The sequence below is a fragment of the Dermacentor silvarum genome, chromosome 9 (assembly GCF_013339745.2).
Source record: "Dermacentor silvarum isolate Dsil-2018 chromosome 9, BIME_Dsil_1.4, whole genome shotgun sequence".
Classification (NCBI taxonomy): Eukaryota; Metazoa; Arthropoda; class Arachnida; order Ixodida; family Ixodidae; genus Dermacentor; species Dermacentor silvarum.
Genome location: NC_051162.1, coordinates 69,212,513 through 69,237,112, shown reverse-complemented (window position 1 = coordinate 69,237,112; position 24,600 = coordinate 69,212,513). Strand labels below are relative to the sequence as shown.

Genomic DNA, 24,600 nt, shown 5'->3' with positions numbered 1-24,600 from the left:
AGCAGGGAAGAGGCGCGCGGTCCGACCCACTACCTACAGGTGGCAATATATATATATATATATATATATATATATATATATAGTGTGTGTGTGTGTGTGAAGTACAAATGTATGACAGAAATCTGAAGAGTGCAGCCAGTTAATGTGTATGGTATGGTTGTAAATTGGGTCGCCGCTCGTGCGCAAAAGCAGCCTTAGGGGACCAGAACGCCCACCTGCCGGAAGTAGCGAACTGCACTGTTTACTCAGATCACCACTACTCTTCAGCGCGTGTTAGATTTGCTTTGGAGCTCGACTGATACAGTGCTCACAACGAAAATAATGGCATTTATTTCGCAAACAAGCACTTTTTATATTACTCACCGATATGTTTTCATAGAAGCGTTCTTGGTAGCAATTACGTTATCAATCGTCGCCGCTTTGGCAGCCGAGGAGACAGCTGTAGTAGGCACAGCAGCCGGTAGTATACGTGGCGCAGTACGTAGTGCTGCTGGAGGCAAACAAGTTTATAGCTTCACTGGTATACCCTTTGCTAAACCACCGCTCGGAGAACTACGGTACAGGAAACCACAACCACCAACGCCATGGGGTGATGACGTGCTAGATGCTACGAAGACACCACCATCTTGCATGCAAATCGATGTGTTTTCAGCGAGGGACCTACTTTTTGTTCCATACGGTAAGTTTGCCATTCTGTAGCCGTTTTAAAAAGCTGTTTTTATACCCTTACACTATATCTCGCTGGCTTTATGGCATCTCACGGGTGTTTTCACTTCAGAAAAACACAGACACTCCTGCACGTAAAGAGAGCAAGTAGTGCTAGAATTGATCACACGCTCTAGATAACGTCTTAAGTACATTGCTCACCTGCTTACAGAGAATTTTTCTACAGGTGCCAGCCAATCAGAAATGTTTAAGAAATTGGAGGACGCCTAAGCTTCGCCTTTATGAGTGGAACGCAATAGCATAAAATCGCCAGGCTGCCTATCAGGCTTCCCGGCCACTGAATTATGTTTTCTCGTATATTCAAATTACAATCCGGCGCTATCACGTCTGTAGGTTCCAGTTAAGTCGTAGTTTACGATTTTCTTGACGAATTTTACTTTGAGAAGTTTAATTTTGTTCACTAAGGCTTCGCGTCATGCGGGGAGCCTGCGCAGTTGGGGTGGTTCTGAATTATTATTTCCGCCAACGATGCCGGCGCGAGCACGCCGACACCGGATTTTGTGCGACACCGGTCCCTTAGCGTTCTTGCCTATAAATACGAAGTACCGGTTACATCTACTTGCAGCAAAGCTCAATATGCACCGTATTGGTTACTTCATAGCAAAACAAGGCTTCTAGCTTGAAAGCATACTTAAATGCATTGCTGCTTTCATATTCGTTCTATGTTCTCGCACCAATGCGGTTCGCTGCTATAAGCAAGACAAAAAATGCATGGCCTCGCCTGCAACAACTTAGAGCTTTTTATAGCCATTAGCACTCCTAAGGTACTTGGAACATTTTCTGTGGTCGTACTCCCTGCAAGTTTCTCTATCCATCTATCAGTCTTTCTATTCATTTGTCTCTCTAATTATTTTCCCGCGAATTTGGGTCACTACCCTGGTCTAATGGGTAGCACGTCGGGAAGCTGTGCTAAGGTAAGATGATTTAAAAACAGCCGTAGGATCAACTTGGATTACCGGTATGTGGATCTGCGCATGCGGTCCTCTTCAGCTGACCTCTTCGACACCGACTTGGGACGCTGGTTATATCTCTATAATACCAACTTGGAGCACTTGGCAGATGGCACTGCATATGTGCTCCTATTCAAAGACGAAAAGGCCTTTAAAGTTTATGCAATGTATCCAGTTCATGCGTTGCCACTGCAATGTATCGCGACACGGTTTCCCTACTAATTGAGTTATTAGCAACACTCGTCGTGCGATGGTTTGTGCCGTATTTGTTCTTCCGCAAATGACAAAAAATTGAATAAAGCCAGATTCCCATGCCAAACAGTTTCCAATGCAGATGTCATCATGAACTCGGTTATGCCCGTTCACTTAACAGTTGCGTTTACCTTACCCTGCCGTGGAAACCGAGTGGCTATTGCGCAACGATGAAGGAGGATTAGGGTAGACTAATGTATATTAAGGAGGATTAAAGTTGATTATAGGGGACTAGGGTGCATTAAGTTGGATTAAGGCTGTTGACCAAGCTGAATGAAGGTGGATGAATGAGGACCAAAGTAGAATAACAAGGACTATTGTGAATTTAGGTGGATTTTGGTCAATTCAGGTAGATTAGCGAGGATAAAGGTGGATAAAGGAGGATTAGGGTAGATTAGGGTGGAATAATATCAATTATTGTGGGTGAAAGAGGAATAAGGTGAATTAGGGTGTCTGTTTTAATGCTTGATTGAATATATGTAGTCATACACATATATACTTTTCTTCATTTTAAAAGAACAGACAACAGGTTCAATGATCGTTCTTCTTCACAGAGTGAAAGGGCACTAAGGTTTTATTTTTTAGAGCCACCCATGTTTATATTTTCTAGGATTGCGGCTTTGGTTTACTTGTAGAAGAATATAGCTATGTTGAAAAACAGAAGCCGCAGCACTTCAAAATGCGCACATTTTTTTCATCTGCTGTTGAACTTATCTATATTGTGCCTACTGCAGCTGACGGATTTGCGTGGAATAACACCTGCAACAGAAAATGTGCAATTCCCAGAAACAGAAAAAAATGTTCGCGCATATTTGCTTTCCGTAATATAAATCGGTACCTACTCAAAATATTATCGGCATTTCTACCAATCAGCCATTCTGAAAACCATAAGCGCAGAATGTTAAACAAAATTGCATCAGGTGTGCGTTTATTTTCTTATTTGGTCGGTGGAAGTGATCATCATCATCACCACCATCATCAGCCTATATTTTATGTGCACTGCAGGACGAGGGCCTCTCCCTGCGATCTCCAATTTACCCTGTCTTGCGCTAGCGTATTCCAACATTCGCATGCAAATTTCCTAACTTCATCACTCCATCTGGTTTTCTGCCGACCTCGACTGCGCTTTCCTTCTCTTTGTATCCATTCTGTAACCCTAATGGTCCACCGGTTATCCATCCTACGCATTACATGGCCTGCCCAGCTCCATTTCTTCCGCTTAATGTCAACTAGAATATCGGCTATCCCCGTTTGTTCTCTGATCCACACCACTCCCTTCCTGTCTCTTGACGTTAGTCCTAAGATTTTTCGTTCCATCGCTCTTTGTGCGGTCGTTAACTTGTCCTCGATCTTGTTTGTTAACCTCCAAGTTTCTGCCCCATATGTTAACACCGGCAGAATGCAATGATTGTACACTTTTCTTTTCAACGACAGTGGTAAGCTCGCAGTCAGGAAAGATTTGGCAATGCCTGCCGCCGTATGCACTCCAACCCAATTTTATTCCGTAAATTTCTTTCTCATGATCAGGGTCCCCTGTGAGTAATTGACCTAGATAAACGTACTCCTTTACAGACTCTAGAGGCTGACTGGCGATCCTGAATTCTTGTTCTCTTGCCAGGCTATTGAACATTATCATTCTCTTCTGCATATTCATCTTCAACCCAATTTTTACACTTTCTCGATTGAAGTACTCAATCATTTGCTGTAATTCGGCTCCATTGTTGCTGAATAGGAAAATGTCATCTGCAAACCGAAGGTTGCTGAGATATTCGGCGTTGATCCTCACTCCTAAACCTTCCCAGTCTAAGAGCTTGAACAATTCTAAGCATACAGTGAATAGCATGGGAGAGATTGTGTCTCCTTCCCTGACCCCTTTCTTGATAGGTAACTTTCTACTTTTCTTGTGGAGAACCAAGGTAGCTGTGGAATCCTTGTAGATAATGGCTAAGATATTCACGTATGCCTCCCACACTCCTTGATTACGCAATGGATATGATCCATCGTAGAATATCCCTTACTGAAACCAGTATGTTCCCTTGGTTGCCTGAAGTCAAGTGTTGCCCTGATTATATTGGAAATTATCTTGGTGAATGTTTCATAGAATACTGAAAGCAAGCTAATGGGTCTATATTTCTTCAAATCTTTAACGTCTCCCTTCTTATGGAGTAGTTTAATGTTGGCGTTCTCCCAGCTCTCTGCTACACTTGAAGTTGTAAGGCATTGCGTATAAAGGGCCGCAAGCTTTTCAAGCATATCTCCTCCATATTTGAATAAATCTACTGTTATTCCATTTTCTCGAGCAGCTTTTCCCCTTTTCATGTCTTTCAAGGCCCTTCTAAGTTCATCGCTAGTTATATAGTAGGAGCCTCTGTATCCGCTTCATCACTATTTCTAATGAAAGTTGCTTGGCTGTTTGGGCACTGTACAGGTCAGTATAGAATTCTTCCGCTGCTTTTACTACGTCACCGAAATTGCTGATGATATTACCATGCTTATCTTTCAGTGCTACATCTTGCCTTGCCCTATGGCAAGCTTTCTTCTTACTGATTTAATGCTGCTTCCATATTATAAGGCTTCGTCAATCTTTCCCACGTTATAATTCCTAATATCCCTTACTTTCTTCATGTTGATCAGTTTTGACAGTTCAGCGAATTCTATTTGATCTCTTGAGTTGGACACTTTCATGTTTTGACGTTTCTTTATTAGGTCCTTTGTTTCTTGGGAAAGCTTACCTACTGGTTGCCTTGGAGCCTTACCTCCCACTTCAATTGCTGCTTCTGAGATCAACCTAGTACAGTTTCATTCATTACCTGTATGTTCTCTTTATCTTCCTTCCTTTTCTCAAGCTGCATATTTGTTTGTGAGCACCAGCCTGAATTGGTTTGCCTTTACCCTGACTGCCTCTATATAGGTTCGCCCGTTTCCTGTTGACTCTTTCTCTCTTCAAATTGAGAGAAATTCTAGACCTAACTAAACTATGGTCACTTCACTTTACCTTACCTAACACTTCTACATCCTGCACTATGCTTGGATCGGCAGAGAGTATGAAATCTAGTTCATTCGTTGTTTCTCCCTTCGGGCTTTTCCAGGTCCACTTTCTGTTGCTGCGCTTCTTGAAGAAGGTATTCATTATTCGGAGCTTATTCCATTCCGCGAATTCTACTAACATCTCTCCTCTTGCGTTACTAGAATCGATGCCGTAGTTGCCAATTGCTTGCTCACCAACCTGCTTTTTCCCCACTTTTGCATTGAAGTCGCCCATGACTATAGTATACTGAGTTTGCACCTTTCTCATTGCTAATTCAACATCTTCATAAAAACTGTTCTATTTTCATATCATCGTGACTACCTTGTACTGTCTTCATTTTGTACCTCCTATTCAGCTTTATTACGAAGACTGCTACCCTCTCAATTATGCTGTAGAGTTCATGAATGTTGCCCGCTATGTTGTTATGGACTAGAAGTCCTACCCCAGTTTCTCTCTTGTCTGGAAGACCTCTGTAGCATAGGACGTGGCCGTTAGTCAGCACTGTGTAAGCCTCACCAGTTCTTCTAACCTCACTAAGGCCAATTATATCCCAGGCAATGCCTGATAATTCTTCAAGTAGTCCTGCTAAGCTAGCCTCACTAAGAGGGTGCGCGTGTTGTGAACGTTGCCAGGTTCAGTTTCTCCTGGCGGCCTGTCCGGACCAAGAGATTCTTAGCACCCTGTGCCGCGTAGCAGGTCTGACCGCCGCCTTGGTCAGGTGTTCCGCAGCCACTGGAGACTGAGGGCCATGGGTTAATTGTCGGAGTCATGAGGGAGGTAGTGGCTGAATACTGCACCAGGGAGGCGAATTCCTGTTCTGGTGAGGGAGTGATTTTGATGAACCTTAGTGGGCCTTCCTAGTTTGGTTGCGCCTGAGCTTGTATAGCCTACTAGCTCTCTGCAATATATAATTTTTCTTGCCAGTGTCAGGCAACACTCCATGCCTGAAAATGTAGTGCACTGGAGTAGGATTCGAACGACATTCATATTTGACGCCCGGTATTCTACCTCTGCTCCACGCTACCTCATAGGAAGTGATAATTTATGTTCATTCTTCAATACTGTCTTCGAAAAACGTGGGGTATATCATTCAGTGACAATTCGCTATCTTAGAGCCGCTATACTGCTCCATCTTATTAAACACTCATCGTGTTGAATACCTTAGTTTCTAATATTAGCTAAATCGCAAAAGGACGTTGACGAGCGCCAATAAATGCGATACACTGCTGCTTCAGACTTAGAGATTGACTCCAACCAAATAAGGAAATTTACTAGCCCGACGTTTCGGAACCAATTCGGCTCCTTCTTCAGGAGGTATTCTTCGGAGGTGGCGGTGTGCCGCTTTTAAAAGGTCTGTCGTAACAAAGGAGAGGACCTTTGTTACGACGGACCTTTTAAAAGCGGCACACCGCCACCTCCGAAGAATACTCCCTGAAGAAGGAGCCAAATTGGTTCCGAAACGTCGGGCTAGTAAATTTCCTTATTTGGTTGGAGTCAATCTCTAAGTCTTAATCAATTTTCCCTACCAGACAGGTAATTCTGTCGAAATGTTTAGCTTCAACTGCTGCTTCAGCAATCCTAAAAAGCCACGAATAGACACGCACTAAGCCAAAGTACTCGCCAGACTGGAACGGCCCTTCTGCTGACATTGTTAACATCACTTGCCCGTCTTTGTTCCAACCGCGTGTGGTTTATCACTTTGCATCAAACTAACAATGTCTACCAAATGTGGAACTAATGTTAAAACCACCCCTTATGTAATACCTTCTCCGGGGGTCTTTAAAAACAATAAACTGAATTGAACACGCTCAAGCGCCGGATAGATTCACGTACAAAAAAGATCAAATAGTTTGTAGCAGCGTCATAAAGACATTATTCAACCCATACTATAACCTAAAATTGTAAGCTACTGCAATACCATATCTGCGTTAATGATCACACCACATAGCCACACAGAGAGTATTATAAAACGTTGAGAATAATGGACTAACTTAGAGAAGCGAATCATGGTTATTTATGACACCGTTTGGATAAAGGTCAATATTGTAGACATCTTTCTAGAAGCACTTCAATTAAATGCACGAAAAAATCCTGCCAAAGCATGAAAGATGTGAAACACTTAACGTACACTGCCGGTAATGCCGGCTTAGCTTTAAGTTATTGATAGGGTAGTCACGTTTAAAAAGAGAATCCCTTTCGGCAATATTCGCTTTTCAGAGACCCTGATTATGCCTACCCAGAGCACTTTACCATAGATGTAAACGTTGACCAGCGCGAACAGAACGAGACGAACGATGAGCAACACGAAGCAACACAGACGAGTGCAGGTGTTAGAAGAATTATGACTTTTTCGAGTATTGTATAGTCGTGTTCCTCGTCTTTCGCCTCAACTTCTCCGCGCTCTTCAAAGCTTGCTTCAAAATCATGAACCAACTGAGACGCACCAGGCTCCTGCTCAGAATAAAAGTAAGAACGCTACGAATCAGTTGAACCCTTAGTTTATTAGGCATCCTGTGTCTTTTCTATCGTATATTCAGGGCAGTTGAGTTTTTAAAGTTTAAACGGGGTACTCCTTGCTTTTAAAGCGGAATATTCAAATTAGTTCGAAAACTGTGTCATATTTTCCAACCTAAAGCGAATCTCAAGGGAATCTCAATAAAAATAACACTGTATAAAAACGGGACATGTAGAGCCCCTACTCATTAACGAGGCTAAACAAGGAATAAGTAGCAAATGAAAAAAATTACGACGGTCTTACAGCTAGGTCATGCACGTGCAAACACACCACCGAAATTATTCGTCGTTTACCTTTACATTGTCAGTCCTTTCTTACGTGTGTTGGCGCGCGATGCTTTGTGTGCCTGCAATAATGTCAGTGCCTTACATTGCGCTTCTTCATTGGAACGTTTCGCTGCTGTTGCTGAGGAATTTGATGCCACGGAAACCTCAAAGTATGCTCTTCCGATTTCCGTACTACACAATCACCACAAAATAACCATCACTCAACATATGAAATAATTTTCTCTCCTCCAAACATTAACTACATGGCTATAACCAGATAGCGCAGATAACATAGCGGCAGCCATTAATGCCTCCTTGCGTTGAATTCCTTGTTCTTCGAGCACTACTCAAAAAGCTCAGCATAACTAATTTATTATCAGAAACCTTATGAAGCGGCCATCGCGCTCTCTTAGCCACCAATGTGCTGTGTCAGAGCACTGTGCACGACACTCTACAAAAAAAAAAATTCTTTACTGCAAGTTTTAGGCTTTCAGTTATCGTCCACCAAATGAATGAGGTTTGTGACAAAAAGTGGTCATTTCTTATGTAAATGTTGTCATTTCTACTACCTTTATGCTTCAGTAATGCATCGCGTGCGGTTGTGTGTTTTAACATGCAAGAAGATTTTTTGGCTCCAAAATTTTGTATAACCTAATTACTGGTTGCTTTGTCGTGAATTCGCTATTTTTCTTGTTGCACAGGAAAAAACGAAAACAATTTCGGGATCTCTTACGAGAAGCTTTGTTTCTGCACTGTTATCGGTGTAAGCGCTGAAACTGAAGGCGCCCTATTGAAAAATTCATACGCCCCTTAACTCTCATAGCAAATAATCTGATATGAAGCATATAGTGTCCCATTCAAAAACCTGTTTTTCCCATGTGCCATATTATATTATTGGATACAGGGGTTATGGAGGACCACGGTTTTTTTCAGTAGGTAGGCATGAAACTAATCTTGGTATTTTTTAGATGTGACACGTGAACAGAGGCTCAGACCTCCTAGCTTTCCTTACAATCCAACAGAATGTTCTTGCCAGGTTTAGACACGTGTATATTTTAATTGGTGGTACGCTAAGGAATACCCTAAAATTATTTGGAAATGAAATAAGCGTTTGAAGACTTCATTGTGTTGGATCGCGTGCCTCTTTCGGGTGGCGGAGTTTTCCATAGGCTTTCTGCAAAGAAGAGTAAACCAAAGTGTGAGCAAACATTATGTCTACTAGTGCAATTGGGCACAACTTTAGGTTTGATGTATTGCGTGCTACGGTCGTTACAATTGTTCACATCTAATTACTGAAATAGTTGCGGAGGCCCGACATGAGAACCAAAATTTGGCACTTATTTGCCTTTATGATTTGATCCTGTGCAGTTTACTAGTTGGTAAAAGAAGAAGGATTCATGCTGATAGACAAAATAAGCAGATAAGATAGGATTAAAACAGTAAATGAAACAGGGCACCAGCACTGCCTCACAACGTGCGATCTTTTTTCTCGTCTTAGTTAGCATTCTATTACCCCCCCCCCCCTGAGTGTGCTATTTTATTCAATTATATGGACACTTCAACCGGATTTCTGCCGTCGGCGTCGTCGCCGTCGCCGTGAGGTTCCGTATAGATTCCAAGGGCGATAAAATCGTCGCTGCGCGCCGTATGCGCGAGCGAAAGCACGCGGGGGACGCGGGCCATCACGGAGGGCGAACTACCCCGCGCGCTATCACGGAGAGCGAACGCTCGGCGGAAAGCAAACGCGACCGTCGCGTGGGGGTATTGGAGGGAGGGACGCAGGGCAGCGCTGTGCTCCGACGCCAAAGGCGTATCTTGCCACTCAATCTCCCACGCGAAAGCAACAAAGCGGAAAGAGGGAGGGAGGGGGGCAGCTTCTCTGCCAACAACTTCTCCTTTGCAGTTTGCCCGACGGTGCCCGTGGCCCGCACCGTCTCGTATCTCCACAAGGCTCTGACCTTTGTATGCGCTGTGCATTCGCCGCTCAGTTTCCGTTGAAGCGATAGACCGCGCGAACCGGCGCTTGCTTCCAGCGTTTTGACAGTCGTTGGCTGCGGTCATTCAGTGTGATCTATTCATGTTTCCTTGTGCGCGCTGACACCACGATCGTTAATTCAGTTAGTAAGCCAATGTGTCAAAGTTTATGCAGCCGATAAAACTATTATCCCTACTCCAAATAGCTCTCTACTAATTTGCTATCGCAATCGATGCTTCGCCTTTCGGGCGAAACTACGACATTTTTTGTGTGTGTTATGAGACATGAATTCATACGATTGAATGAATGATTACCCCTAAATAAGGGTAGGTGCCTGAGACGAAAATAAGCGGATCATGTCTCGATAGGTGCGTTAAAAAGCAATAAAATGTACTGCTTGTGAAAAACTCCTTTAATAAAAAGTGTGCCCGAAAGGAATCGTACAAACGATATCTTTTTTGCAGCACTGCTGTATTCCCGCCACTTGTACTGTCAGAAACAGGTACATTCTTTTTCAAATTTATATGGGCTACTCTGCAACTTCACCATACATTTCAAAGGCTGTGTGGTGCACTCCGAACCTCGGCATGATGACTAGGACTCTCATTATTGGGATAGCAATTATGTGGACACTCCAAGCGCATTTCTGCTCTCGGTGTCGCCGTCGCCGTGAGACTCCGTATAAAGTCCAACGGCGATAAAATTGTCGCCCCTCGCAGTACGCTGTGTGTGCGAGTGAAAGCGTACGATAGTGAGCAGGCAATTGTGGCTCAATGCAGCGCACGCGAGGGAAGTAGGCTAGCCGGAAGCGCGCGGTCTTTTTTCGCACACAAGGCACGGGGGCCGCGCGCGAAAGAGGGTGACGTAAGGGTGTGCGTTCGGCTCCATCGGCTGCTGCTCACGGCGCAGCCGCGCGGGCGCCGTATCTTGAAAGCGATCTGCTATCTGGGCGAAGTGCACACCCGCGTGGGCCTCATCTACAAAGCGATCTGCGATGCGACAAAGTGTATGCGTCGAGTGCCGATAGTTTCGTATGCGCTGTCATTTCTACGTTTAGTTCGCCTTCAAGCGAGAAAGAGAGCGCGAAGGTCAATGTGCCCGCTGCTGCAGGCGCACTTTCTATCTCCGGCGTTTTCACCGCGAGTTTCCGCGGTCATCGAGCGAAATAGTTCATGTTTAACTGTGCGCGCCTGAAACCGTGCTTGTCTGTCTAGTTAGAAAGCGACTGTTTACAACCGTATACGGCCCGGCCCATTAAACTTCTACGCTGGGTTCGTATAGCACTCTACTAATTTGTTATCGCAATCGATGCTTTGCCTTTCGGGCGAAACTGCGAAATATTTATTTTTGAATCGCCAAGGTTTTGTAGCTTTCAGCCTATGCCAGGAATTCCCTTAACTAACCTGCATTGGTTGAGGTAGTCCCCGCAAACGACGAGTAAGCAGGTGTGGCTTGCTTTTGTTTGTTTTGCTTCGCTTGAATAATATTTTTGATCGTCGTCCTAAGCCGCGGCACAATGGTATAGCAAACAACGTGACAAGGCTCCTTGCTTGTATAGCCGGATACAACTTAAAGAAGCAGCAGTTGGCAACAAGAGCACACGGACATCGCGGGGTTGTGTTACTCCGCCAGCAAATCACAGAAGCCAACAAAATCGTCGTCATGCGACCTTTTAAAATGGCGTCGTACTTGAAACCTCCGGATCGTGTGCGGGTCTTGAAGAGTCTTTTCATCGGCGGAAGCGATGAGGTGTGCAGCAGACATGGACAACGTGTATGGAGTCTGAGCATTTCATTAAAAGTCCGCGGCAGAGTTCATTTCACTTTAGAGTCCGTTTTACTCATGAAATTGGACAATAAATAGTTGCAGTGAACTTTAGTTGTCCCCGTTTTCTTGCGCTAGAAGTCAAGTATGAAGGAAGAGAGTATTTGCAGCTCCTTACTTCCCACGCTAAAGCCAAGTCTTTTCGTATTGATCGTGCGTGTTGATCAGCCGTTCAGAGAATTCTTTTTCGAGAAGTGCTATTGACCGAGGACTCAACCTAAATTCATTTGTATCCATGCGTTCATCGCATCGTAAAATACATACCGTTAAGGTCAGTATACATGTTGCATTGTAATTTTTCGTGGTTGGACAGGGCCACTGAAGAAACGCTGTCGGCTTGCTGGCGTGCTTTCTGAAGTGGCCGCAGGCGCTGCGGGCGTCCTTTTGAGACAGCGCAATTGTCAAGCATTATCCAAGGGCACACAATTTTTAGCTAAGTTTCATGATTTCCGGGCGCTGTGCAACAGCGAACGCTGTCGATGCGCGCGTGCTCGGCTGCTAAGCCCGAGGATGGGTTCAAGCCCAGCCGTGTCGTCCACGTTTTGATGGAGGCGAAACGCAAGGTGCCTGTATACTCTGCGACGTGAGTACCCGTTAAAGAACCCCAGGTGGTAGAAATTATTCCAGAGGCCTCCGCTGACCCATCCGTCATTACCAATGCATCGCTTTCGCCACTTAGCCATTGTCCCTAAAGAGCCACGAGCTGTGTTTGACGATTTGAGGGCCCTGTGCATTTATTTTATGCCTAAATGAACTGTGTTTGTACACACTTGAGCAGAATAATCCTAATACCATTGTAATCATCTTAATTGCACAGTGCATTGCACTCTTGTAGTACAGTGCTCACAATTGGTTTCAGTAACCATGGACATTAATGGTGGGGAATTCGTTTCAAATGTCTTGGGTACCCACCTGATTCATGCTATGGCCAAACATTGCCGTATATTAAGCTCACATATAACGTTACTGCAACTGGAAATGCAGCTAGAGGCTCTGCACTGCGTGACTCATAGCTCATGTGCAGCTTTGGGAGGTTTAACACCACATTTCTGAGGAACAATTCCGTCATGCAATGAGCGGTTGTAGTAATTCAACAGCTCTTGCCTGGCCTCTCGTCCAAGATGGGCAAGAGCTGCATAGGTGATGCCGTCAGGCCCTGGTGAAGATGAACGTCGAGAAGCAGCCAAAGATGCGTCAAGTTCTTCCATAGTAAATGGAAGTTCCATTTCTGGGACGCGAGACACAGGGACGACACTAACATCTTCGGCGTTGGGGGTGACACACACGCCAGCGATCCGCGCACAAAAATCATTTGCCACCTCAAGTTGTGTCCGGCAGTGATGTAAGGCTAAGGCCATGAAAGGATGTCGCTGTTGTGAAGACGAGCGGAGGCCACGAACTGTCCTCCAGATGTATGAAAGTGGTTTCCGAGGCTCCAGTGATTCACAAAAGGACTTCCAACGTTGTTCCTGCAATTTGTCCAAACGGCGCTGGATTTTCTTCTGTGTTCTTCGTGCCATTCTCAGGTCACAAACTTCCTTCGTGCGCCTGTACCTCCTTTCAGCTCGTCGTCCAAGTGCCGTTAGCCGCTCCAGTTCTACGTCAAATTGGGAACGGTTCACTGTCATCGTTAGGAGGCATGAAGCTTCTCTCATTGCCTCTGAGATGGTATCATCTAGGCTATGGCCCAGGTCTTCTCTGCATGCATTTTCCATATGTAACTTAAATTTAGTCCAATTGATACGTTGTACTGCATTCGACGAGGAGGAATTGTTCAGCCCCCTTATCTTCAAGTAAGTGGAAATATGGTCACTTCCATGCGTTTCTATGTCTGAAAACCACTGTACTTCTGAGCTGAAGCATCGCGATACCAAAGTCAAATACAGGCAACTGCTGTACTGGAGGCCTCGCAGGTATGTAGGACTACCATCATTCATCACACGAAGGTCGTGATCATTGGCGAATGACACCAGACTCCTGCCTCTGGAATTGATTGCCGAGCTACCCCAGAGTAAGTGATGTGCGTTGAAATCGCCCGTTATAATCCAAGGACCACTGGTATGTAACAATATGTCTCGCAGTCTGTCGCATTCAAATCGTCCTGACGGCGATAAGTAGACACCAATGAGAGTGAATGACAAGTGTTTCTTACACGTAGGCATACATACTGATTGTCATCATGTGGTTGTACTGGTGCCTAGTCCGCGGTAAGAGCTGCTGTTTCTATCAATGGCCAGGCTATTACATACCAGAAGTCTCACCGCTTTTTAGGTGTGATTATTGACAGGAACCTGTCGTTCCCTGCACATGTTGGGCATACGTAAAATCCGTGCGGATGTAAACGACAATTTTGCTGCGCTCCTTGCACGTCGACGATAAAAATGGTTCGTAGCCTGACAGTTTGATGAGAGTACGTACGTTGGGTTCACAAATAACGATTATGGGAATCCGATGTGTGAAAATATATGGACGGAAGGATGAGATGCGGGACCTCAAGCCTCTGGCGTTCCACTGTAAAATCGAAGCTTGTCTGACCTCAGTGCGAAATGACAGTATTGGACGAGCCTACTCAAGGCTGACAGTATTTGGTGTCTACTCAAGGCTTGCAAGTACTGGATTTAGAGCATCCAGTACCTGTAGTGCACTTTGAGCTGACGGTGTTTTTAGCTTGCCTAGGAGCACGCGAATGGCATTCATCATTGTTCGAAGCATCGCGATCACTTGTTTGTCCTCTTCAGGCAGTTTATCGGCGGGAGGTTCAGCATTCGTGGTTGCCGTTGTGCGCTGTGGCTTTTCGGGATAATAAGTCGGCTTGTACCACTACTAAAACCAGGAAAGTCGCCTTTATACCTGACATCATATCGCCCTATTGCCCTGGCAAGTTGCGTAGGAAAAGTAATGGAAAAGATGATCCTTACACGCCTAGAATAGTACCTTGAACGCCACAATATATACCCTGACTCAATGACAGGTTTTCGGCGAGGCAAGTCTTCAATAGACAATGTTATCGACCTGACAACGTGCACACAGCAACAAAAATGCCTCAAGCGCACATCAGTGGCGCTCTTTCTTGATGGGAAAGGGGCGTATGATAATAGCACACATGAAGCGATCCTTGAGTCATTGGAGACTGTCGGAATCGGTGGCCGTTTGTTTCAATGGATCAGAGATTATTTGACCAGAAGGTCCTTCTATGTGCAGACCAAAAATGGCCCCTCTGCCAACTATTATACCTACGGCGGCGTCCCACAGGGCGGGGTATTGAGCCCTATTCTCTTTAACCTAGCTATGATTGGCCTTGCTGAACTATTACCCAAGACAATACACCTGTCCATCTACGCCGACGATATTTGTCTTTGGTCTTCTGCGGTGACTCGTCTTCAAGTGCGCGGAAGAATTCAGCGGGCAGCCAGCCTAACTTGTTCGTATCTCAGAAAACAAGGCCTGTAGTCCATCGAAAAATGTGCGCTCATTGCGTTTACGCGCAAACCCATGACACCGTACCCTGTTTCTCTCAATGGTCAGGCTATTATATACCAGAAGTCTCACCGCTTCTTAGGTGTGATTATTGACAGGAACCTTTCATGGAGCCCCCACTGCATCTACCTGAAGCGGAGACTAATTTCGATTATACATATAATGAAGTTCCTGTGGGCAAAAACTTGGGGAACGTCGGTGCGGTCCATGCTGCAGCTGTACAGAACATTGTTTCTGGGATTTTTACGATACAGCTTGCCGGTTTTAGCGAACACATGCAAAAGAAATATTCGTACCCTCCAAAGTGTGCAAGGCCAGGCTCTGCGGACATGTCTTGGACTTTCACGATGCGCCTCGACTCATGCAACAATCGTGATTGCTAGAGACTACTTGATTACAACATACATTACGGTTGACAACCTCAGAGCGCACATTCGACACCTGTGTCGCGTACCTAGTCATCACATTGCTGCTTTGCTGGCACAAAGACCTCAGGCCACGTTTTCGAAACTTGTTGCAACACATCGAGGCTGCCTTCCCCTCGGGATTTACACCAGCAGCAAGACCACTGTCACCCCCGTGCTGTCTACGACAGCCACAAGTACACCTCACGATTCCGGGAATTACGAAAAAGCTCCGTCATTTCACGGTAGCTCTACGACAGTTGACATTGTCATTGCTTAACGATGCATATGAATTAAGAACGCAGGTTTACACCGATGGATCTGTCTCAGCCAACAGCTCCACAGGCGCTTTTATCATGCCGACCTTACAAGTCACAAGCAAGTTCAAGGTGTCCCACATAACGACTTCTACGGCAACAAAACTTGCCGCCCTACGTGCTGCTGTTAATTACATAGCAGAAACACCACCTCGAAAGTGGGTCATTTTTGTGACTCCAAGGCAGCCCTTCAGAGTCTGCAGTCAGCATTACGACGCAAGACACAAGAACAACTGGTGTTTGAGACCAGAGAGGTTCTCCATCGAGCCCTCATGAACGGACATGACATCATCTTTCAATGGCTGCCGGGGTACTGTGGCATCGTCGGTAATGACCTTGCTGATGATGCCACCCGGTCAGCCCATAAGGAAACCCTAACTGTTCCTATACCCTTATCAAGGACAGACGCAGCGAGGGGTCTTCGTTTACTCGCTCAAACCGAGACAGAAACGTCATGGAGCAGCCCGATTTTTACGAAGTGTCATCTCCACCGGCTGGATCCTACACTGAGGCTACAAATTCCATCGAACTTACCCCGCCGTGATGCAACTTTACTGTGCCGCCTGTGCTTAGGGGTGGCTTTTACAAAAGCATACTCATTCCTTCTGGGCATGTCCGACACACCAATCTGTGACTCGTGCAACTGTGAAGAGACGGTGGAACACGTGTTGTGTTTTTGTCATCTTTATGAGACCGAACACGACATTCTCAGGAGTGTGCTAAACAAACTAGACAGGAGACCGTTTTCAGAGACAAAGATTTTGGACCTTGGCCCCACGCGTCGCAGGCTCACAAAGCGACGGGGAATTGTTAAAATTCATGAAGTCGACTGGCCTCAGTGACCGACTGTGAAGTGTTGGACAACTGCACATGTTCATACTGCGAGTACTTTCTTACTTTCTTGCCTCTCTCTCCTTTCTTTTCACCCCTTTAATCCCCTTCCCCCGTGTAGGGTAGCAAACCGGACATGCGTCTGGTTGACCTCCCTGCCTTTCCTTTCTTCTTTTTCCTCCTCCTTCCTCCTTAACACCACATACCGTACCATACATAAGAGTATGTCCAGACGTCAAAGGCGTAGCACCCTTTATTAGCGAATGCCATGAGCAGAGTACTGCAAATCTAATTTCTGGCTGTTTTTATTGTTGCACTTTAAAAATTGAGCTACATGTGATTAGACATTTGCGAAGTTCTTGTGCCCTAGATAGGTGCTTGGTTTAGGTGCATTGGGTACTTTGATGGTAGAAACAGGCAATGTTCAATTCATCAGATACTCAAACAAAAGTAATTTATGCAGAGTACCATTATATAGCAGTCCACAAGGCAATGTTGGTGGGTCAGCATTTCACTGCTGATCGTGTTGACTTAGTGTTGTGCCAAGACATTTTTGACACACAGACTACTAACGGACTTTGTGTTTGATTTTCCACTCAAGCAGTCTGTGATGTTGGGCCCGAATGAAGAGACCCCAGACTCAGTGAGGGTTCAGTGCGACAAAGAGCATGCATTAGACTAGGAGAAAATACATCTATTTGTTTATTGCAGCCCTTTTTGTGTGCCTTGTATGTGGGGCTCGCACGCTTCTGAGGTGAATTGATTTTCCTTTTTTGCCCAAGCATTCCCGCATTGTGATCATGCAAATAAATATCAACTTCAACAGATGTACATACATACATAGCATTGACACTAAAGCCTTTACATCTCTCTCCCTCTGTCAGGTGTTAACTTGATTATTCATCGCTGTAGCCCATTGGGAGGCTTCATGAGGAGATACAGATCGTGCCTGAGATCTATGGTTGAGTATCGCCCAATGGGTCGACTGCGGAGAAGCAATTGTGAATGCACTGATCCATACAAAATGCAAGTTCATGTCGAAACAACACATGAAGTTAAAGTTTTTCTTGCCTTGCCATGAAAGGAGAAATCCTGACTCAATGAACTCAACTTGCTACCCACTGTCAATGTCCTCTGTTCCGAGAAGAGGAAACACAAGTGTAAAAATGTCAGTTCTCTGTATACTTTAATGCACTGTAATAGGGATGGAGCACGTTAGAGACTGGTCCTATGGGGACGGCACTGATATTTTTTCTGCGCTTGAGCCGAGAAAAAACATTTGTTGACGCTGACCCAGTTCTACCTATTGACTATATAGACTAAAGTACTGACTTAAGTGTTTCACACACTGGCTGGAGACATATGTCGCCCACGCACTGCTTTTGGCTGTCCTGCTGAATTGTACAATTAAAATTATTACCAATTGTAATGATACCATTATGATACATCCGTAACCATAAGTTATGGTACAACCAAAACTCTTGTAAAGGAATCATGAAGTGGAAAGATTTGAGCAACCTTGTAGCGAGACAAAACATCCAAAGCAGCCTCATATCACACACTGGCAAAGCCAGCATTCGTTATATGCTACCAAAAAGAACTTGAGAAATGGGTTCCTTAGCATTTGCATTTTTGGACAAACAGCCGACCCAGTGGGCATCCTGAGGGAATCTGTAACTGGGCTTACCTAGCGGCAACAGTTGCCACTTGTCCAGGACCAATTACACCCTGTAGTTAGCTTCTGAACACTATGCCCACTGGAAAATATTTACAAGTAGCTGGGTGAGAATAGATGCTACTGAAGGAAGTCTGCCTAAGAATTTTATGCTATGCATGGATCAAAAAGCTCATATACGTGCATGATTGAAAAAATCCCGCGCAGAATACGTATTGTAAGACACTTCAAATTCATTTGGAATGTTTCGTTACCCAAAATAGAGGTCTTAACGGTAGTCTTCAACTACTATTAGCCCCAACAACGACCTACAGGGGCGCTGCGAGCGCCGCTTGCGTGATGTCAGGGCACGGACTCGCGCCTGTCATCTGCTGCCGTTCGGGCGCTGTCCGGGCGCCTTCTGCCATGTTTCCGTTTGTTCGCTGTCGTTCCCTGTGCTTGTATACTTACGACGGTCATCTCAAATACATTTTTACAACGTCTTCATTCGCGCAAAATTATTCAAAGAGCTTATTTCCCAGACAATTTATTTCTCAAGGTCAATGCTGCAGTGCCAGCCAAAGGAGCTCAGACCAGCCCTTTGCGTGTTTTTCATGCGCGGATCTTGACTTTGCAGATTGAGGTACTAATAAAAAAGCATAAATAGCACGCGACTAATAAAACCATAAAGGCATAAACATAGCACACAAGAATCCAGTTAGGATATCATACCTGCAGTGGTGCAACGAGCATGCCACTATGTCTGCTACATATGACTATTGCGTTTACCTTGATTTTAACCCATTAAAACGTGTTTGCTAATGACGGGTAGCTCATGGTATAGTATCTAAGTTTTCATTTCTTCACAGAAACGCTCGGCAGTAAAACGACCTGACACTGCAGTTTAGATTCAACCAGCACCACTTGTTTCTTGAACTGCTACTCAAAATTAGGACATTCTTCAGCGGTTAAGTTTAAGTGTCGTTAATTTGAAGTGAAGGTAATTCAGGCTTACAGTAATTTGCAGAATACGCAAAGGAATGTACCAATATTTATTCACTGTTCCGTGCTACACGTTCAACTCATTTGTGCAATTTACTGCTGCTTGTTTCTTGAGGAACAGACACCACGAATCTGTTTGGCGAACTGACACAGGCCGCTCGGCCAAAATTCTTTAGTAAAACATGCCTTTTGGACCGTATGGCTGCAGCTAGAAAGAAGCCGAAGCCTCATTCATTAGCAGTATGGGGCTTATTGAAGATATCATTATTCCCCTGTGGAGGTCAAAAATCAAGTGAATTCATTTGAGGCTTGTGGTGTCTTCTCTATGAAGCGGGTATGGGAGGTTCTCTTTTATGTACTCACGAAGCGAATAATTCTCTGTTTCGTGCAGTTAAACAACGCAGGATCGAGACATGGTGAGGCAGAAGGCGTTTGAATGTTCCTCTTCAGTGCAGCCTACGCTGCGCTATTTAGCCTAGAGTATACCTTAGGCATTGAAATTGGCGCTTAAAGAACTGCTTCATGGTTTCAATTCGAAGTTGTAGTGAATTGATGGGTTTCGCGAATAATGCGTGCCTCGCCATAACCACAGTTCGTGGTTTAGGTGTGCAAGGGCTGTGCCAGATTTCGGTAAAGGCAACTGAGGGTCACTATGAAACATTTTCTCGCGTGCAATTGATAGGCTCTCGATCTTAACCACGAAACTGTTCTTTCAGGTGAATACTGTTATGGTATTCGTGAAGTATATACATACTATACGTGACGCGCCATCGTGTTAACAGCCATGAGCAATGCGTTTTCTGGGTGCCTATTTCAGAGAACGGTGAAAGTATTGAAAAATGCGCGCCTAACTCTTCGTTTTACGCAATACTAAAGTAGCAATATTTGACTAGAACAAATCACCATAGTAATACGAATCATCATAGAAGATTCGCGGTGGAGTTTTATTCTAACATGCATTTATAATATTGACATCAAATACCAATACCAAGATTATTCTTCCTTGTAAAAATGCAATGTCTCACATAACTAAGCACTAAGACAATATTACGTGTTTTGCGGAGCATCATACATAATTTCGTGTGTTGAAATTGCAGACATTCTTTTTACCCAAAGTTTATGGACAGACACTGCGTATATACGCATTGCAAAACCAGTATACCCTTTCAATGCTACATAGCTTGCGATATTCACGCCGCAAATTTTCACGACTTGTGGTTTTGAAGAAGAAACTGCATGCCGCTCAGGCATGAAAGTAAAAAGAAGCCGGCTTATCCTTCAATTAGTACGGCTCGAGCCACCAATACCCCAAGCATGCACGAAGGCAACGAGCGCGCGCAGCAGCCGAGCGAGAGCCGTCCTGGCCGTGACGTCACTCGTAGAGGGCGCCACTCCAAATTCTCGCCGCTAATATACATGAAAAAAAAACGCTACACATTTGACCAACAGCACTCATATGGCCAAAGCCTTGGTTGTGCTTTATATGAAACGCTTGAAAACAGTGCAGCTTTGCAAAGGAGAAAACTGCTACAAAAGTGATTGACAAATTGTTCACGCCTGATCATTGGCTGGTTCACAGCACAACCACCTGATGTTGAACATTATGGCGCAAGGGCGCCTTTGGCCAGAGAATCCCATTCCACACATTACTTTTATTTACACAAGGAGGGGCTGCAGACCCATTTTCCAAGCATTTCACCCCAGAGAAGCAGAACAGCAGGCCAAGGGATAGCTTGTACCCGTTGCATCACCCATGGGTACCCGGCGGCACTGGGGATAGAACTCCACACTTCCTGCATGCGAGGCGGATGCTTAAACTACTAGGCCAGAGCTGTGGTAACAGAAGAACCTTCTGAACCCCTTGTAATGTTCTAAGTGAAAGTATGTTTTCGACAATTCAGTGACAAGTAACATGAGTACGAGTAACGTACCCTTTCAAATACTTTTACGTGAAAGGAACCTGGATGGATAAAAAATATGTAGGCCCTTCCACTCCGTGAAGATGGATGCAAAGCTAAGCTTGTCCCTTTGTAAACCTAACCATGTCCTTTGCCATCAAGAATATGTTTATTGGAGTGTGCCCTTGTGATTAAAGAGATGTGCATTGTGTGGATAATGGTGACATCAATGAAGACAAGCTGGCAGTGAAACACATTTATTGAACTCAGAAAAATTCACCGGTCAGTTTTGTGAAAGTGAGCAGAGTAGTCTTGTGATCTCTGCAGTATACTACAAGGGGGTCGGTCATCACGCGCCGAGCAGAAATGAAAACGCGGGAAACAGTCTTAGCAGTGATGTCATGAATGGGAACAGCCTTCGGCCAGCGTGTGAAACGGTCGACCATGGTGAGTATTATATAACGGTAATCTTCAGACATGGGTAGAGGGCCCACAATGCCGAGATGGACATGGTCGAAATGACGCCCGGGTGGAAGGAAGGTATCGGAAGGCATCTTGCTATGACAGGAGACCTTTGTCGTCTCGCAGGGCAGACACATGCGCGTCCAAGCACGCACATCACTATTAATTCCCGGCCAGACATAGCACTGGGTAAGAAGGTGCTGAGTAGCCCAAATACCTGGGTGATATATGTCGTGCAGAGAGTGGATAACGATGCGACTTAATGAAGCCAGAACAAAAGGGCAGGGAAGTTATGTTGAGACATCGCACCACAAGGGCTCAGGTGAGCATGGATGTAGCCATGGTGTAGTCGAGCTGAGACGTGGCAGCGGGCACAGCCAAGCAGCAGCAGTGAGGGCGCCGGAGGAGTGTGCGTCAGCCATCGTGTAGTCGAGCTGAGACTTGGCAGCGGGCACAGTCAAGCCCTCCACTACAGTGTTCCTTACAGCCCATAAGTTGCTTAGGCACATCAAGCGCCTGAATTTAAAATAAAGGCGTACTTGCACATGGCTTCAGCCAGTGCAGCATGTGATGCACTGCAATTTGTTCGTTAAGGGCAATAGGCTTGAAGTGGCATTCAGAAGGCTGGCCAACCTTGACTTGGCTGCTTTAAGCTGGTACGATACAGTTGGTTACCCTGAAAAAGGCTCAATGCCTGAAAGCTCCGATTCAGACTTGCTGTTATGACTTCGCAGGTTGACGATGATTTGCTCCATCTTGTCACTAAACCCACGCATTTCCCAGAAGTGTGCTTCGACGCCCTTCACATGCTGCACAGCCTTCGCCTAGTTCTGTGGTGTAGCTTTCTGCACGTCAGCAAGGAGAAGGTTGTGCACATCCTTGGTCTTGAATGAGGTGTTCATAGCTGCCACTCCATTATTAATCTTCCCCAAATGAGTTCTATGGGGATAAACTCACGGTGATATGGATTGAGCCTGAGGACAACACAGCTAGCCCTTTCAGCAGCCGTATCAACCCGGTACTTGATAAATTTGGTCTTGACGGTGGCCACAGCCTCAAGCAGCTGCTTCTTTGTCATGACGGCATGGCACGGGATCGATTCGAGGCTACCCAGTCGTGGGTCTCTGCCTTCCGCCGTGGCTGCGAAGGGATTTCCTCCACGCGCCTGGAGTGGCAGGACGCATTGTTCATGACAATGACGCTTCGCTGTGGCAGCCTATCGACGACCGAGCTGAACTACCGTCTCGAAATGGTTGCCGTTCATTTCGTCGTGGTAGTCACCTGTTCTCTTTCCCAGGAACACATCCAGACAACCAGCAACAAATTCGCGCTCGCTACCAACATGACTCACTATCAGCCGCTGTCCTTTTCCCGACGGCTGCTTGAGCCCCGTTGTCAATCCGCGCAAGTACGCGTCGCATGACGACATGACTGTCTTGTGAGCCCAGACTTTACTCACTGTGTGGACAACAGTTACCCACGTTTCATCAAGATAGAATATCTTGCGCCCTTCTTACCTGTACCGAGCAATCCCGTAAATATACTTGTGCTCCCACCGCAACAAGTCTTCGTGCTCGATGAGCAAGGAGTTCCTCCCACGTGTCTCGCTCTTGAAGCCGATGTCCAAGAAGAGGCGGCGGTTGGTCCACGGCTGAAGGGTCAGCAGATCTGTGTTAGCGGATGCTAATTCCGCAGCCATCTTCTGCACTGTTGGGATATCGTTGCGGCGGAAAAAGCAGTGAACGCAGTTTCTTAGTACGGTTAGTGTGAAGCTCTCATAAGTATGCAGGTGCCTCTTACAGCCTTCACTTCTGGACCGCTTCCGCGGAGGCATGCGTAGCTCACCGTACATGTTTCGGACAGTGCTTCTGACATCGAAAACTCTCCGGACGCTTACACTGGTCAGGCCGCTCACCCTCTCACATATCTGCGTGATTGCTGCATCTGGTTGCTCTTTCCGTAGCTTCATGTACACATTCAGCAAGCTTTGCTGAGTGCCTCTGCACAGTGCACTCCCACTGCTGTTTCTCTCGAACAACTGGCTCGGGGTCGTCGGAGTAGCCTGACACGCCTGAGGCACGCCTGATGACGGTGCAGTGGATCAAGGCCAGCTCGATAACGTAGGAACGGCAGATGCGTAATCGTGCTCAGCCAGAAACGCTTCCGTAACAGAGACGGCCATGTTGGAAACTGGAGTCTGACTGGAGCGTGTCTAAGCCCCAATTCGTTTTGTGCAGCCAAATCTTTTATAACGCAGTAGCTGATAATAATAATTATTGGATATAAACGTTTATTGTAAAACGTTACAGTATTTGCAATTTTGCACAAAACTGTCCCAAATTGTGGTTTTTGCTTTTTGTGAAGATGGGTGCCGCACTCCGGGTTTTTACGTTGCAAGCGTTTTATTTCAGTTCAATGAAGAATTAGGCTTTCGCCGTTCCACTATAATGGATGAGTGAAAACGTTTAAAATTACGCGCTTATAACTATATTTTCGTGATTTCCGCCTTATTTAGGTAACAGGGCAGGTTTGAAGTACGAACTATTTGCAGCCTCGCGGAGGAACAGTGGCTGGCACTTATGAGGGCGTGGACGGGGTTTCACTGCAGACTTGTGTCCGACTATAGCAGAAACCATTCGCTACGCGGTCGTGTTGTCCTTTTGTTGCTGTCACGAAGTCAGCCATTGAGTAGCGTTGATTTTCGAAATGCGTAAGCATTTATATACTTACCGAAAGAGAAAACTGTCCGTATGTTCGCCCGTCCGTCGGTCCCTTCGCTTTCGCCATAGAGCGATCGCTTTCAAGATAGAGCCCGCAACAGGGAGTGACTTTACCTTCGTGCCGCTTGGCGCTTCAACGCAAACGAAGCGGAGAAAATAAAGTGCGCAGAGTTATGAGCAGTCGGCACTCTCTGTTCGCTACGCAGATCGCTTTCAAGATACGGTGCGCGCGGACATGCCAGGGTACGTTTGATCGGTCCATGCCGCCGCCGGAGTTCTTTGATCACAGTTAATATTGG

At 45.6% G+C, this 24,600-nt stretch overlaps 1 protein-coding gene across 1 annotated transcript in view; it reads left to right on the top strand.

Annotated features, from left to right (window-relative positions):
* The first annotated feature begins 321 nt into the window (after window positions 1-321).
* LOC119463652 (acetylcholinesterase-like) overlaps window positions 322-24,600 on the top strand; it is a 33,510-nt gene continuing 9,231 nt past the window's right edge. The window contains exon 1 of the mRNA XM_049655307.1: window positions 322-679. Within this exon, the coding sequence (XP_049511264.1) occupies window positions 322-679 (358 nt within the window). The remainder of the gene's footprint in view (window positions 680-24,600) is intronic.